This window comes from Zonotrichia albicollis, chromosome 15 (genome assembly GCF_047830755.1).
Source record: "Zonotrichia albicollis isolate bZonAlb1 chromosome 15, bZonAlb1.hap1, whole genome shotgun sequence".
Lineage (NCBI taxonomy): Eukaryota > Metazoa > Chordata > Aves > Passeriformes > Passerellidae > Zonotrichia > Zonotrichia albicollis.
Genome location: NC_133833.1, coordinates 10,344,974 through 10,360,520, shown reverse-complemented (window position 1 = coordinate 10,360,520; position 15,547 = coordinate 10,344,974). Strand labels below are relative to the sequence as shown.

General features: G+C 40.1%; 1 protein-coding gene across 12 annotated transcripts in view; it reads left to right on the top strand.

The window, feature by feature from the left end:
* RAPGEF6 (Rap guanine nucleotide exchange factor 6) overlaps positions 1 to 15,547 on the top strand; it is a 121,810-nt gene that overhangs the window by 34,608 nt on the left and 71,655 nt on the right. For 11 of the 12 annotated variants that reach the window (XM_014264756.2, XM_014264754.2, XM_014264753.2 and 8 more), the window contains exons 5-6: positions 4,596 to 4,665; positions 10,160 to 10,303. In XM_014264756.2, the coding sequence (XP_014120231.2) occupies positions 4,596 to 4,665; positions 10,160 to 10,303 (214 nt within the window). The remainder of the gene's footprint in view (positions 1 to 4,595; positions 4,666 to 10,159; positions 10,304 to 15,547) is intronic. The other variant, XM_074552347.1, reaches the window with a different exon arrangement.

Genomic DNA, 15,547 nt, shown 5'->3' with positions numbered 1-15,547 from the left:
CTCCCTCCAGTGATGGATTTTATTCTGTTCCCTGTGTGCAGTCAGGCCATACTCAGGTGCCTGCGCTTCTGAGGTGCTCTGCAGTTGCAGAGAGGTGAGCAAATCACACAGTGGAGAAGGGACAGATGAACCAGGGAGTGTCACAGAATCACAGACTGGTTTGGGTTGGAAGGGACCTTAAAGCTCACCCAGTTCCAGCCCCTGCCATGGCAGGGACACTTCCCAGACCAGGATTCTCCAAGCTCTGTCCAGCCTGGCTCAGAGCTGTTCCCGCAGTCCTGGGCTTTTACATTTTGGTAGCTCCAGTCTGACCCCACAGCCTGAACACCATTAGTTGTTGGTAGGGGATATCATGCCAGTTTAACTTCCATTCCTTCTCAGATTATGCAACTGCTTAAGCATTTTTAATTGTGAGTATCAGCGAATTAGAAGGCAAACACAATTTCTTGTAAATGAGGCATCCATAAATCAAGGATAAACAAAACTGCCTTTGGTATATGGAAGACATTTTTTTTTTCCCATCACAACGTTGCAGACCATTGAGTGAGTGTGTGGAAATTAATGATGCAGATGAAAACATGAATATTAAGTGATGGGAGCATAAAATAAAATAATAAATAAAAGAAATTGTAGTGCAGTTTTATAGTACTGATTTTTTTCTAGGTTTCCAGCAGTGGCAAGCTTTAGAATGACATTAAGACATATTTAAATCACACATGTGCTAACAATACCAATTAAATTGTTCAATCATTTAAAGCTTTAATGGTTTATACCAGTGGTAGTATGTCCTTTGACAATTTTTTTATTGTAAGTAGAGCTTAATTTACATTAGTTTCATGTTTTCTTACACTTTCAGTGTTAATTTAAATTTTTAATTAGACTATTTTTCCCAGTCTGCTGAAAGCACTAAAGCATGTGTAATGTGTTGTACCTTTGTGAGTCTTTCCCAATTTTCTTACGTATCTTGCCACTTGTGACATCAGGAGGATGTAGTGTTTTTGAGAAATGCTTTTGGTTGGGGAAGCTGCTGTGATGTTGGTAAGCAGAAGTACTGAAATGGGCTTCTTGGATTGGACCTTTCCAGGAAGCAAACCTGACCCTGGGAAAGGATGTCTGTGGTGCCAGCTTGGGTAACCAAAATACCGAGTAATAACAGCTCCTGCAGACAGCTCCGTGTGTTCTTGGTGCCACAGCAAATTCTCTTTTAGTACCAAAAGATAAAGTTGCCCTGTCTCTTCCAGAATTAGATGAACTTTCCAGAGCTCTCCCTTTTGAGAATCAGCATGGTTCAGGTTTGGGTGGGTCTTCAATCACCAGCTAAAGACTTCCTCAAGTAATTTGCTGTCACAGAAATGTTGCTTCTTCTTTGAAAGAATGTTTCATGTCAAAGTTTGCTCTTGTTTCCCAGGTGGGTTTCTCTCCTCCATTTTCAAAGCTTTGTTCAACTGAACCTTTTCAATTTACAAATATTTAGGAATGAATGTTGTTCTGAAACCTTGATTATAATTGGCAGATTAGGGAAGTATATTGATGTCAGCAAACCTCTTAACTGATAGAGAAGCTAAATATTTGTATTCTAGAGGAAAAATATGTAATAAGTCATTAAGAAATTTAAAACCCATGTTTCTAAAACATGTTGTGTATTTTAATTAAGAATGTTAAAAGTTGGTATTATCAAGACATAATGGTAGTTGTGGCTGGGGGAAAAACCATATGTGGCCTCCTCCTTTGGAAGGAGCTCTGCTGTGGAATAATCAATAAACCATCCATGATGGTGTGTACCAGGAAATAATGAAACTTGACCTATTGACTTGTTAATATGAGTAGTTTATTCTTTGGGATTAGCTGGGTGGGTTTTGTCTTTGGAACCTGATCCTTTCCCAAGTGTTTGGTTGTTGTAAAGTGCCTGATGGAGCAGAAATGGCAGGGCCAAGACTGTGACCTTTGTCCCAAGCACCATTCTTGTCATCATTAGTGTTTACTGCCATTACTTAATTAGCAAATGCTGCAACATCAGCAGAGGGAGGCTGGACAGCGGCTGAATTTGAGGAATGTGTTTATGTAAAACAAAACAAAAAAGAAAACAGCTCCTCCTTGACCTCCAGGAGTTTGATAAAATCTTGCTACACAACAAAAATACTTTGCTTGAACAACCTGCACCAGGAAATTGGTGCTTTTTCCTAACTACAGGGGATGTAGCAATAGTAGTAATCTGTTTTGTCATAAAACTGATAATGATTATTTCTGGTTTTAAAAAGGTGCAAAACCTGAAACTTCCAGTTGCACATAATTCCTTTATAATCTTGGTGTTTTCAAAAAAAAAAATCTCTCTTCTTTCATTTTCTGCCTCAAGGAATAGAATTATAAGTTATTTTACTTTTTTTTTCTTCAAATTGAAAATGATCCTGTGGCAAAGCTGGTCTCAGTTTGGTTTTTAGCTTGTAGAGAATTCTAACATGGATTTCCGTTCATCTCAATGTTGGAGCTGACATTAAAAATGATAGCTCTGTATTTTCTGAACTGAATTAACGGTTGTAAGAGTGAGAGTATTTTAGCATTCTTTTTGTGTTGCAAAAACACAGGGCTCTCATGCCTGAATCACAGGCTGTGTGGAAAAAGCATGAAAGAAGACATGAAAATTTGAACTCTGAGTTTCTTACTATAGATGTGTGAAAATGGCAGTTTTCCATGTGAAACTTGTGCTCGTCTGGTCTGGGTGAGAAAGTTTTAGTTGTCATGTCATTTATGACTGTATAGCAGTCATGTAATTTAAATATTTTTTTCTTTTCCTTCAGTAGACCATTAGCAAAATCAAAACTTGACAGTGGAAGCTGCTGTGCTCCTGCTAATTGTCGTTGTTTATCCTAACTGGATTACGCTGAGAATTTGTCTGTTGCAATAATCTGAAGCTTCACAGTTTCAGGAGAGTCACAGAATGATTGGTGATGGAAAGGATGTTTAAGCTCACCTGGTTCCAACCCCCTGCCATGGGCAGGGACACCTTCCCCTATCCCAGGTTGCTCCAAGCCCCATCCAGCCTGAACTTGAACACTTCCAGGGATGGGGCAGCCACAGCTTCTCTGGGCACCCTGTGCCAGGGCCTCAGCACCATCACAGGGAAGAATTTCTTCCTAATACCTGACAAACCCTCCCCTTCTTCAGCTTAGGTTAGTTTTTTTAGCCTCAGTTCAGTTCCTTATATTCTTTTCCCATACTTGTATATATCCCACAGAAGTCTTTGAGTGTTGTTTATAAACATGAGTCTTTAAACATTCTGTTTAAAGTGGTGGTGGTTTCAGTGGATCATTGCCATGGAGATGACCATGTATGTAACTTAAATCTTGCATGGCTGGAGTTTCAGATGTACTTTTTAAACATAATCTCAGTGAAAACAGTTGAAGTCTCCACTCTTGCCTTAACTTCCTTCTAATTCTCACGTTAATCCCTGCTTTGCATTAACCAGTTCTTCAGTTATCTCACCTGCTGGTGGGTGCTAAATGTGATTGATGTTGACAGTCTGGGTTTGTAACATGGCAGCTGCAACCACTGAGCTGCTAATCCAGCCACCGTGTGCTCATCAAGGAGTTTGTTTTATGTGCTGGGCTTGTGGAATCACTTTCCCTGGTGCCCAGGGAGTGAGTAGGTCAGGCATTCATTCCACCTCAGGCTGATGGGTGAGGAGTGAAGACAGCCTTGCTTAATGTGTGAAGCCAGATCTCTTCAATTCCAGGTATCACTACCAGGACAGATGGATTGATTTGAGAGGTTGTTGGTCTGAAACACACCCCACACATCCCCCAGCAGTGTCTAGCTCAGTTCTCTTTTGCTGGTAGCTCCAGCACCCTCAGGTTTGGCCGCATGGTGCCTTCTCCAGAGGTGATTTTTCTCTGTTATTCAGTGTCCTGAAGGAAATCTGCTGTTGGAGTTGATGAGCTGAAGCACATCAGGTTGTTTTTAGCTGCTTTCCTCAGCTGCTGTCTGACACTGCCCATCATGCTTTATTACATTTGTGTTCTTTCATACTCCTTAAACAGAACCAGCCCATCACCATGACCCAGTCCTTGTGGTGGTACAAGAGCAACATAAAGACAGAGGTCACAAGGCTCAGTGTGACAAAGGAGGTTCTCTGTCCCCCCCTTTGCTGGAGGATGAATGGGTGACATAGAGTTGAGGGAGCTCTTATTAAAGATGCTCTGTGCTGAGTAGTATTTTGGAATCTTTGGAATTTATGTATATTTGTTTTTACAAGGCCCGTTTAATGTTTAATTAAAATGTACTAAGGTTTTCTTGTCAGAACTGAAATGTATTATGAGCCGTTGTGAGTATCTGCAAGTAATAATGATTTTACAAAAGAACATTCTTTATATTTGGACTTTACATAGCGGGCTGTGATGAGGGATGCTGAATAAATTAAATATTATGGTAATGATACTATCTAATTAACATTTTTCATACAATAGTTTTCATCAGTTTTTCTTTGTTCTTTTTTTGTTTTTTAACAACATGGACCATTGCCAATTATTTTGTTACTGAAAAGGTAAAATAGGCTGTTCATCTCATTCCGTTTTGTTTGCTTTTTTCCCATCCCACTCTAGTTTTGGCAAGCAGTCTGGAGGAAAGCGAGGATGCGAATGTATCATATTGGAACCCTCAGAAATGATTGTGGTAAGGCAGATTTTTTTCATATGTATTTAAATCTATTGCTGGTTTCAGCAAATTCTTTCTCTTTTACAGCAGAAAGCTTATTGTAAAGTATTCTATGAAATTGCAGTAAAATTGCCTTGATTTCAATTATACCTATGGCTGCTCTCATAAGAGCAGTAGCTATGTAAATTTAATCTAGATGGGTAAATGATGATGATGATTAGGTCATTCTTTCTAAAATTATGCTTACTTGAGTTTCAAAAGCCTAACAGTCACGGCTGAGCTGAGCATTCCTGAGTCAGGCTATGGCAGTCTTCTATCTTGAGTATTTTATTTACACCCCCATTCCCCATTTCCTGGCTTTTATTGGGCATGTCTGGGTGGAACAGCATTCTTCCTCCAGGCCTTTGCAGTGCTACATGGTGTGAAGGCTTGTAGGTAGGAGAAGCATGAGAGTGTTAGCCAGGCTTGAAGGGTAGGATTTGTCACCATCCTTAATGTCCAGGATTCCTTCTGCTTCTTCACAACGCTTATTGATGTTGCCAAGTGCATCCATAGATGCATATATATGTGCTTAGAGAGTTTAACTTAGTCCTTCCCAGGTTGTTGTACACATGCATTTACAATATGAGGATTGCTTTTCCATAGTGAAGACCAACATTGTATCCCAGCAGTGTGCCTGGGGACACAGGCAGATCTCTTCCAACTTTCACCTTAGATGTTTTTAATGGAGCTGGAACAAAGCTGTTTGTTGTGCTCAGAAGCCACATGTCTGTTGATCAGACTCTCATCTCCAGACTGCTATTGATTTAGCTGCCCTAGATCTAGATATGGTAACATTCAAACTAATATTTGACAGTGTCTCTTACTGAGCATGTAAATACTCAGCTTCCATAAAATATTTGTTTCTCATAGTGCATTACCAGCAGGGATGTCAGCAGTGTCCTGTACCAAGTCCACTTGCTGTCCTTTGTGCAGTTTGCTCTGTGCAATGTCAGTCTGACTCTGCTCATGGGCTCTGATAGCATCAGTAATATGCTCTGTGCTGCAGCATGTATCTTAAGCTACAGTCTGCCTTGAAGTGCAGGTTAAGAGTGCAAGAAACCTGTCTTCATCTCTGGAGTGAAACAGTTAATTTGTTTTATTCTGAATTATGCAGTCTCAAAGCTGGAATTCTGGGGGGGAGATTTATGCCTGGAGGGATTTATGCCACAGGACTGTTTGGGTGGCAGTGTGTGCAGCCATGTCAGGGGAATGCCCCAGGCCCACTGGTTTGCATTTGCTGCTTTGCATTTTTACTCTTTAATTGCAGCTGCCAAGGATCTGGTGGCTGAGCTGAGCATGTGGTAAACTCAGTGTGCCTGGGTGCTGTGCTGGGCTCAGCTGAGTCTTGCTCCTCAGTGCTCCTCTAGCAGAGTGAGGAACACTCACTTATCCAGCCATATCTATTATCAGGTATTAGGGAGAAATTCTTCCCTGTGAGGGTGGTGGGGTCCTGGCACAGGTTGCCCAGAGGGGCTGTGGCTGCCCCATCCCTGGAAGTGTCCAAGACAAGCTTGGATAGGGCTTGGAGCCACCTAGGGGAAGGCTAGACCAGCTTGGTCTGGCTGGTGACTTGACTCACTGCAAGTACATTTGTAAGTTTACATGAAAAATATTTCATGGGCAAAGGAAATCTTAAGAAATACCTACATCTTTGGTCACATCACCATTGTAAAGAAATATAAATTAAAAAAAAAAAAAGGGGAGATGGCAATAAAAGAGGAGTTTCTGTGCAGTGTGTGCTTCAAGAGCTGACCCTGTTGAAATATTTATGGAAGAAAGTAGTGTTGTGTGTGTAACTTGAGTAGGCACAAGTGTGGTGGGTGTTTGCAGAGGAGCACAGCATCACAGGAGCTGGGGAAGCCAGCATTGGCCATGTCAGCAGCCTCACACACTGCTGGGTGTTTCTGGAGACAAAAGCACAGCCCAGACAGCTGTTTGCTCTGTTTGACATCTCCTGAATTGTCTGTAATTGTGATTAAATGCCAGTGAGAGTATAGAGGCACTTGAAAGTATCTTATATCCCTCTCTGGAATTTCAGTATAATTTTTCAGTAGGAAAATCAGAGAATTAAAAGTGCAGAGTAGTTTCCTCATTATATTTATGGTCATATTTTACAGGTAAATGTAGCTAAAGGTGCTGTTGGCTGTATTTTCTAGGAAGGACTTCAAATAGTGTGAGGAAAAAGCATCAGTGTGGTGGTGTGCACCTTGCTCATGATCTTCACTGACATAAGGTGTGCTTGAGTTTTAGTTCCCTGACTGACTCTATTAATTTCTCTTACTTCTTTTATTTTCTATAGTTTTTAATTTGCAACATACTAATGAGGTTTAATACATAATGAATATTTATTTTCAAGCAAAATAATTAGTTAGCTGCTTTAATGGAGTTAAAGAACTCTATCATTTCCTGCTGGTGACTGATTTTAATTTTTTTTCCTCCTCTCCTGTTACTTGAGAATGTAAATCAGTTTTGTAGGGGGAATCCTCTGGGAATGGACCCATTTTAAAGGCCATAAAATGTGGTCAGCTTAAGTTAATGAGGATAACAGATAGTGTGTGAATGGGCATTATAACTCATATTTTTGGAGGCTGAGCAATCTATTGAATTAATAATGGCCCCATTTATCATTTAGGAAGATGGCCCAGAATTGCAGCATATTTTGGTATATTGAAGTGTCATTACTGTTGTTCCTAGGTGCTTTCATTTTCTTCTTCAGATCTAAGTGTAAGATTTCAGAAGAGCAGTGTGATACTTGCAGGTGGAAAATATTTCATTGCTGCTTTGGACTGCAGAGTGAAACAGGGCAATCCTGTGGTTTAGATTGGATATTGGGGAAATTTTCTTCATGGGAAGGGTCAAGGCCTGGCACAGGCTGCCCATGGAGTTACCATCCCTGGAAGGATTTCATGGATGTGTAGATCAGCACTTGGGGACCTGGTTTAGTGGTGGGCCTGGCTAGAGGCATGGTTGGATGTGATGATCTCTGAGTTCTTTTCCAGCCTTAACAATTCTATGATACTGTATTGAAAATAAAATAATGGGAAGCAGTCTGTGGGACAGTGTGTCCATCTGAGCTGATGGCAGCTGGTTCTCCTGGCTCTGCAGTGCCCAGGGAATCTGTCCTCCCTTTGCTCCCCTGCCAGGACCTGGCTCCCAGCACTCACAGAGAAGCTGAATTCCTCCACAGGGCTCAGATGAGGGTGACACCTCTCTGCCAACAGGAATTTTTAGTTTTAACCAGGTGAGAGCAGGGCTGAGCGAGGTGCCCAGGTGTGCCTGTCCTGTTGATGCACAAATATCAAAAGCAGTTCTTGTGAATCATAAATGTTGACAACCTGGTGGTCAGCTGGACTCAAAATACTGCTTGTGCTGGTGGTGCTAAGCTGGAAGCTCTGGGGTGTGGAGATCTTTCCTGATTTCTGATTTCCATGTTGTTTTTGTCAACAGCAGTTCACTAACCAAAGGAAGCAGGTGGTCTCATTTTCCGCCACTTGTTTGTTCTGACTTAGTGCTATCAAATAATTTATTAATGCTTACATCTCAGTTTGCAGTTAGAATTGTGAAAGAAAAATATTTTTTTCTGTCACTGAGTGTTTGTTTAAATTTAGCCTTAAAAATAGCTGTTCAGTTTGGGGTTTCTTGATAATAAAGGTTATCAGTATTGAAAGAGTCTTTGTCCACCTCAGCAGTTTCTCAGGTCCAGGTTAATCTGTTCTGTTGGAGAAGTTCACTGCTTATTTTGGTTTCTATGGTCTTGTAAGACTGAATGTGGGAAAAAAAAGATAATGTATTTATTGAAGGAGATCACATACAATAATATAAAATTAAATCAGCACAATTTTGATTATTTAATTACTAACTCCATACAAATCCAAAAATTCTTATTTCTGAAGGACTTCTGTACAGTTTGAGAGCAACATTGTTTCTAGTTGGAAATCCATATTTATGCTACATGAAGAAAGGCTTGTATATCAATCATCTTAGTGCATTTTTTTATAGTACTGGATGGCCTGTTTAAAAAGGTTTTTTTGTGTTTCTGCCTGCATTTACTGTATTCTTTACACTCTTACACCACTGTGCGTACTGCAGTGCTGCAAATAGATATCTTTGGTTGTTGTCCTGTTCCTTTGCAAAGAGGTAGTAAAATTATAGTGAAAAGTGCGGGTATCCCTTTTTCAACTCAACTTTTCTGAGTTCTTTTTTTGACGGTATTATTGTGTGAGCTTCACTCTTCTTTTCCAGCTTTTCTAACTGTTGTTTCTTTAACCCATGTTATTAATGTATGATTTCTCTATGGAATCAAAAATAACCCACAAGACAAGCTCAGCTGCTTGCACCTTCCTTTGACCTCAGATAGACCATAGGTGTTTGAGAAAAGTGATGTGGAAGGTAGATGTAATCTTGCTTTTGTGATGGTGTTAGCTTGGTCACTTTCTTGTTTCTGTTTGTTAACTCTTTCTGTGTTTCATTTCTTTGTATCTTCTGGATTTTAATTTTGAGGTAATTTACTTGAGTACGTGAAGGGAGATCTGTATAAGACCATACAGAGGTTTTTCTCCTGTTCCAGTGATATGTTTAGGATTTTGCAGTGAAATTTGGAGAAAAAAAATTAAAAATAAGGTATTGAAGACAGTAGAAAGTTGTACATAGTAAATACATTGTAGAGAAGCTTCTTGCCTGTTGCAGCCTGTTCGCATGTCTGTCCTGCTTCCTGCTGGGAGATATTTTTCCAAAACATCAAAAGGAAATGGGAAAGGATGAGACTGCTTTTTATAGAAAACAAGTATTGTAGCTATTGAGATAAAAGGTTTCATGTTGGCTTTTACTAAACAGATAAGTTTACCTAATTTTAAATGTTTAGTCAGAGATAATATTTAACATCAAGTTATGAATAAGTTCTAGTCGTTTCTCCATAATCCACTGAAAGTGATTAGGAGCCAGTATGACATAGGTGAAGTAGCTCTTTATAAAAAGCTGGAATATTTGAAGTTGTTTAGCTATGGATGGTACTAGAAATAAATTATACTTTTAAAAATTTCACTACTAAAAATAGGGTAGAATGCAATATTTTTGCCAGATTATAAATGCACAAGAATTGGTAACTTCTGTGTTGAAGGTAAGCTTGAAATGAGCGGTGCCTGTAACTCCTTCAGGATACACGTGGGTGCAGAAGAGTTTCTGCTGATGACTGACATTGTTTAGAGGATATGTGTGCCTTTTTTACTTTTTTTTTGTTTTTTAAATACATGGTTTCCCGGAAGGAAACTGTGGCCTCAACTCATTGTACCAAGGCCCTTCTGAGATCTGCAGCCGTGTTTCTCTGAAACAGAAACACAGAAATTTCCCCCGAAAAGTTTAACTGCCCTGAACTGATGTTTGTTCCTTCCCCATGAGCTTCGTACGGCTCCACCGGCTCTTGGTGCTATGGAAGAACTGGATTTTTAACCAGGAGCCTGAACATGTGTTTCAGGTGGAGAACTCCAAGGACAATGAGGAGAGCATTCTGCAGAGGGAAGTGCCGCTGCGGCAGTCGCGCCGCAGGTACCGCAGGATCAACCAGCGCGGCGAGCGCCAGACCATCACAGACAACGTGGACTCCAGCAGCTACCTGTCGGTGAGTCCGCCCTGCTTGGTCATTTCCTGGGCTCTGTGCTGCCTGCAGGGCTGCCTGGAACTGCCTTCTGCTGACAAAACTGGTCAAGTGAATAGTCCGTGCTTGCTGGTTTTGAGAACACTTCTCTAGTGTTGAGGGGCAGTGAAGTGGTTTGGATTGGAACACCATAGGTGGAAGTGAAGGTAGTAATTGGAAGAGATGGGGTTTTTTTGGTTTGGGGACCTTCAGCTGAGCACTATAAATAAATCTTAGCATGCTCACTGGACAGAAAAATGGTCTTTCTTCATTTTTTGTTGGTTTTATCTGGTGTTTTTTTGGTAAGATGTAGAAATCAATGGGTTTCTTATTTTTGCCTTAATATATTTGAACTGTGGCTTAGAACTGAGTTAATTGCAAATGCAAATCAATGCAGCATTAGCACTCTTGTACTTGGTTGTGTTTACTTGCTTAAAAATAGTGCAGTGGTAGTTCAAACATCAAAAAGAGTAACAACTGATCTAGTCTTAAAGAGCAGCAGAGACTATAAACTCTGCACTGTGTAGAGGCCCACACTCTGTGGTTTCAGGGCTGCAAATTGTATGTGAAGGTTTTTCTTCACCATTATTTTTTAAACTTCCTGCTTGGTAACACGATATATATCATCTAGACAAATAATTTAATTGAAAATAATTGTTCTGGATAATTTGATCTGCTTTGAAAATCAAAGTTTCAAACCAGTAATAACGTTGAAGTACAAGCCTGGAATAGTATTCATGCTCAGAAGAGAAAAAAAAAACCTTCTCTCCATTTTCCCCATCTTCCTTTTCATCTCCCCAGAAGAGGTAGACTCTCAGTTGATATGCTTCAAAATATCTGATGTGTGCAGTCAGATATGAGCTTATAACTTATATGAATTGATGTTTTTTCTGTATGTTGGTAGCAGTTGGGTTGCAGGTGGTGATTTTAGACCTTGCACAGCATTACTGTGTCTGTGACAGGAAGAGAATATGCTGATTGAAGTTTAGCATCCTCTGCTATCTCATCTCTAGAACTGTCACATATGTTGGATTTTATAATTTGTAAGACATTAAATTAGTTATTGAAAAAATGAGATGTTGGACCTTCACACCCTGGGCAAGTGTGCATAAAGCTTTATTAGGAATTAAATTCCAATCTGTGTAGGACAGAGCCTATCTCTGTCTCTTTGGTGTTTGTGACAGTGAATAAGCACACAGCTAATAATTCTCAGGTTTCATTGCTAAGAGTAGGAGAATGCCAGGAGCAGCTGATGCTGGTGCTACCTCTGCAGCTTGCCTGGAGGGATGCGTGAGAAGGGACTTGGCATCTTTGTTCTGAAAAGACCCAAGTTTCACGGCTTCCTGAATGATTTCAGGGGCTGTCACTTACTGCTGCAAGGAGTCAGTGTGGCACACTCAACACATCATGTCCTCATTAAGATTTTTCTTCAAGTTGGTTTATTTTCCTTTGTGTTGATTTATTTCATTGTTACCAACAGTACAGGGCATCTGTGCCTGTAGTTGCTTGTTTCAAATCTGGTGGCTTCCTCAGGTTTGTGGAGGAGGGAAAAAAAAATACACACACACACACACACACACACACATACGCATACACATATATGTATGTGTATGTATGACGTGTTTGATGGAAAATGGTATAAACTTCTTAGATCAGAAGCACATTTCCAAATCTGCTTTTATGTCTGTTTATTAGGAATATACAAGAAGAGTCCTGTAACACTGTTTTCCTGAATGAGTGAGTGCTAAATGGCAAGGACTGAACAACTACCTCTCTGCTACCAAATCTCCAAGATTTTGCGTTTTCAGCAGCCTGAATTGAAATACCAATCCTTGCTTTGTAGACTGTAAGCTTCTAATTGGAAAGTGTCATACTCAAGTACTTAAGGTAGCAAAAAATAATTTCTAACTCAGTAGATGACTCAGGAATCGAAACACAGTAACAAGCTGCCTATGTGACAAGTAAGAAAAAGTTTGGTGTCTGTATTTTCCCATATTTCATTATAAACTAGTAAAGCAGTAACTTTATTTTAAGTATGGTGGTTTCCATGCCTATATGAATGTGCTCATACACTGGTTCTTTCCCAGTGATCTTGAAAAAACAGATTTCATGGTGAAACCCTTTACGTAGCCCATGGGAGAAGGGTAGGACGATAGAGCAGTTTGAGTTGGATGGGAGCTTAAAGATCACCTAGTTCCAGCCCTCTTCTGTAGGCAGGGGATCAGGATAAGGAGGAGGGCAAGTCAAACTTCCATTATACAGGAACTTGCCATAAGGTTTCTGCCAGAGAGGGAAAAGTGTTTACAAACTCTCCAGCAGATTTCCTGTCTGGCATAATGCTAATGAACGAGCACAGAGTTGTATTTCACTCTCCAGCCTGTTGCTGAGTGCTCTGTGACAGATGCTGAATGCAGCCTCATGGAGCTTTTGTGAGTCCTGTGTGCTTGGGGAGGGCTTGGAGCTTTCCAGCCTCCACATGGACTCCAGTCCATCTCCTGTGGTTGATGTTGGAATATTCAGTATGACACCATTTAAGTTTTTACATGCCTAATCCCTCACGTGCCAGTAGTTTTCTGCTTGCTAAAGAAAACTCAGATCCTTTAGGTACTGAAATCCAGTGGTTTTTTTAACCCAGGAATAGCTAGGAATATTCCTTAAATTTAAGGTTTCTTGGGATTACTTTTAAGGGGAATTATCTATGCAATCTCCATTAACTCCTTAGAATGTAAATCTCTGCACATTAAATATACTGTGATTATATTTATGATTAAGGTTAATCTGTGTTTTGTAAAACATTACCTGTTGGGTTGTGACATGAGCTAACATCTACTTCTCACAAGGAGTACTTCTTGTTAGTGGTGGAACTTTGTTCTGTAGAAATACCTGATTTGACACAAACCCAAGATTTATATGCAGATGCTTTAAATAATATTTTAAAAGATTGTTACTATCCTTGAAGCTCTTCTTTTCTCTTACACCTCTTAATTAAATAAAAGAGTTCTAGTTCTTGATTTAACTGGATATCTTCAGGATAGTTGACATTGAAATTAGTGTTGGTATCTTAAATTTCTTCCTCCCTGCCTTCCCTCAAATGAGCTAAGAATGGATCATCTGGTTGGTTTCTTTGGAGAACGTGTTACCATTTAGATTCCTTTGCTACGTTTTTGTGGTTTATAGAACAGTGTTATTTCACAAGAGCACTGGTTGTCTGCAGAATTAGCTATTTGTAGTTGTTTGTTGTTGGTTTTTTTTCCCCTTCCAGGCAAGCACAGTGAACACATGCTGGCAGTGTTCTTTCTTTTCCCTCAGAGTGAACAGGTTTATATTTCTGTCTCTGTCTCCCCAGTGCCCAGTGTGTGACTTTGCTCTTGCAGCCCCTGTGCAGGGGATGCCAGTGCTGCTCTGGGGGTTGGTGAGCAGGCTGGGCTCCCCTCCAGGTCCAGAGTGCACCCAGAAACTGTGTTGAGGTTCTGCTGGCACTGGGGATTTTCCCTTGTACAGCACAGCAGGATCCCAAGGACAGCTGTGTATTTGGCAAACACTTTTTTTCAGGTTGTGTTTTTCAGGGTGCACCATAGCCCTGCTGCCTGTGAAGGGCTGGAGGACGTGGCTGTGTCCCCGTGGGTCACGTGTGAGGCCACGGCCACCGTGGCAGCCTGACAGTGTGTGCCTGTCAGTCTGCCCGGGGCAGGCCTGAGCATCCCATAATTACAACACATCTCTTCATCCCTGGGCGTTTCTGGCCTTTTCCATTTTTGTCACTTACTAATTGTGCATCTTGCACATCACCCCCACAGTAACGTCCTGACTGTGGGGGAGAAGGTGAGGCTGGGCACATTTGGCAAAAGCTCTTGCTCAGAATGAACGGATTAGGTAGAAATGTGCCATTGGTGTTAATTATGGCAGCTCTTAGTTCAGATCTGATTTGTTAGCCTGATTGCATGTCTTGGTGGTGATAAGCATTGGAGCTGGGGTCACTGCAGCAGGGCAGCGTCACAATGGAGACGAGTGAGTCATTTCTATTCTTAGTCTGCTTCTCAACCCAATCAATAATGCAACCATGTTTTGTGATTGCAAAAGAAGAAAGTAATAATACAGCCATGATTTTTACTTACAAATTATTTACTTACAATTATGATCATCTCTGTTAAACTATATCCCAAACTTCTGTGCTCACGGAGTAGGAGCTTGCAAAACTGCAGCCAGAATAACAGCAAGTGACTTTTTAATGATAATGCTTAGAAAAAAAATTAATTATAGTTCTGGTGCTTTATAAAAATTAAATTGCTGTTTTGATCTTGGATCAAGTAATAGGAAAGTAAACAGTTCAGTTATTTATCTTCACAGTTAAAAAATAAAACCTGAGATAGTAAGTTTAATATTTTTATTTCTTGCAGTGTTTGATTCCAAACAGGGTTTAACAATTTGATACAAATTTCCATGTGACTCAAAACTGTAAACTCAAATCTTTTTTTCATTTCAGTAAAATTTTTCTAATTCATGTTTGTGATCAGTAATTTGAGGCTGTGGACTCCCCATCCCTGAAAGTGTTGAAGGTTGGATGTGGCTTGGAGCAGCCTGGTCTAAGGGAAGGTGTCCCTGCCTTGGAGGGTTGGAACAAGATGATCCTTAAAATCCCTTCTAACCCAAACCATTCTGTCATTCTGTGCATTTATTACCCACATACATTTTTTACAAGTCTCTGTGATATTTTTTTCAAATGAAAAATATTTGTAGCTCTAAAAATAGTGCATGTATGACCCAATGCCTATTTCTGTGGAGTTGTGACAACATACTGAATTTTTTCAGCTGTTAAATTTATTGTAGAGTAGAATAAAGAAATTAGTACCAAACTTTAGTAGTAATCCACTTCCTCAGAGATGCAATTTTTTAAAACTACTTTAAGAGGATGATGAGGTTTAAAAGATTTATTATAATACTGCATTTTATGGACAGTATCTTAATATTTGCATTAAGTAAAATTTGTCCTGGAGGCTTGTAGAAGCATTTATCTTCAGAGAAGTCTGTCGCTGCAGACTGCTTGAGTGGCAAGTTTCTTGTTCTTTGATCATTACTTAATGTAATCCTGTCAGAGGCTGGAGGTAGAATGGGGGATCTCATAATTGGAGGGAATTAAGTCACATTTCAATATACTGGATCAAACCCATTAGGTGCTTTAGCATCACCAATCCTTTTCTTTTTAAATGCTATGAAACACTGTGGATCTTT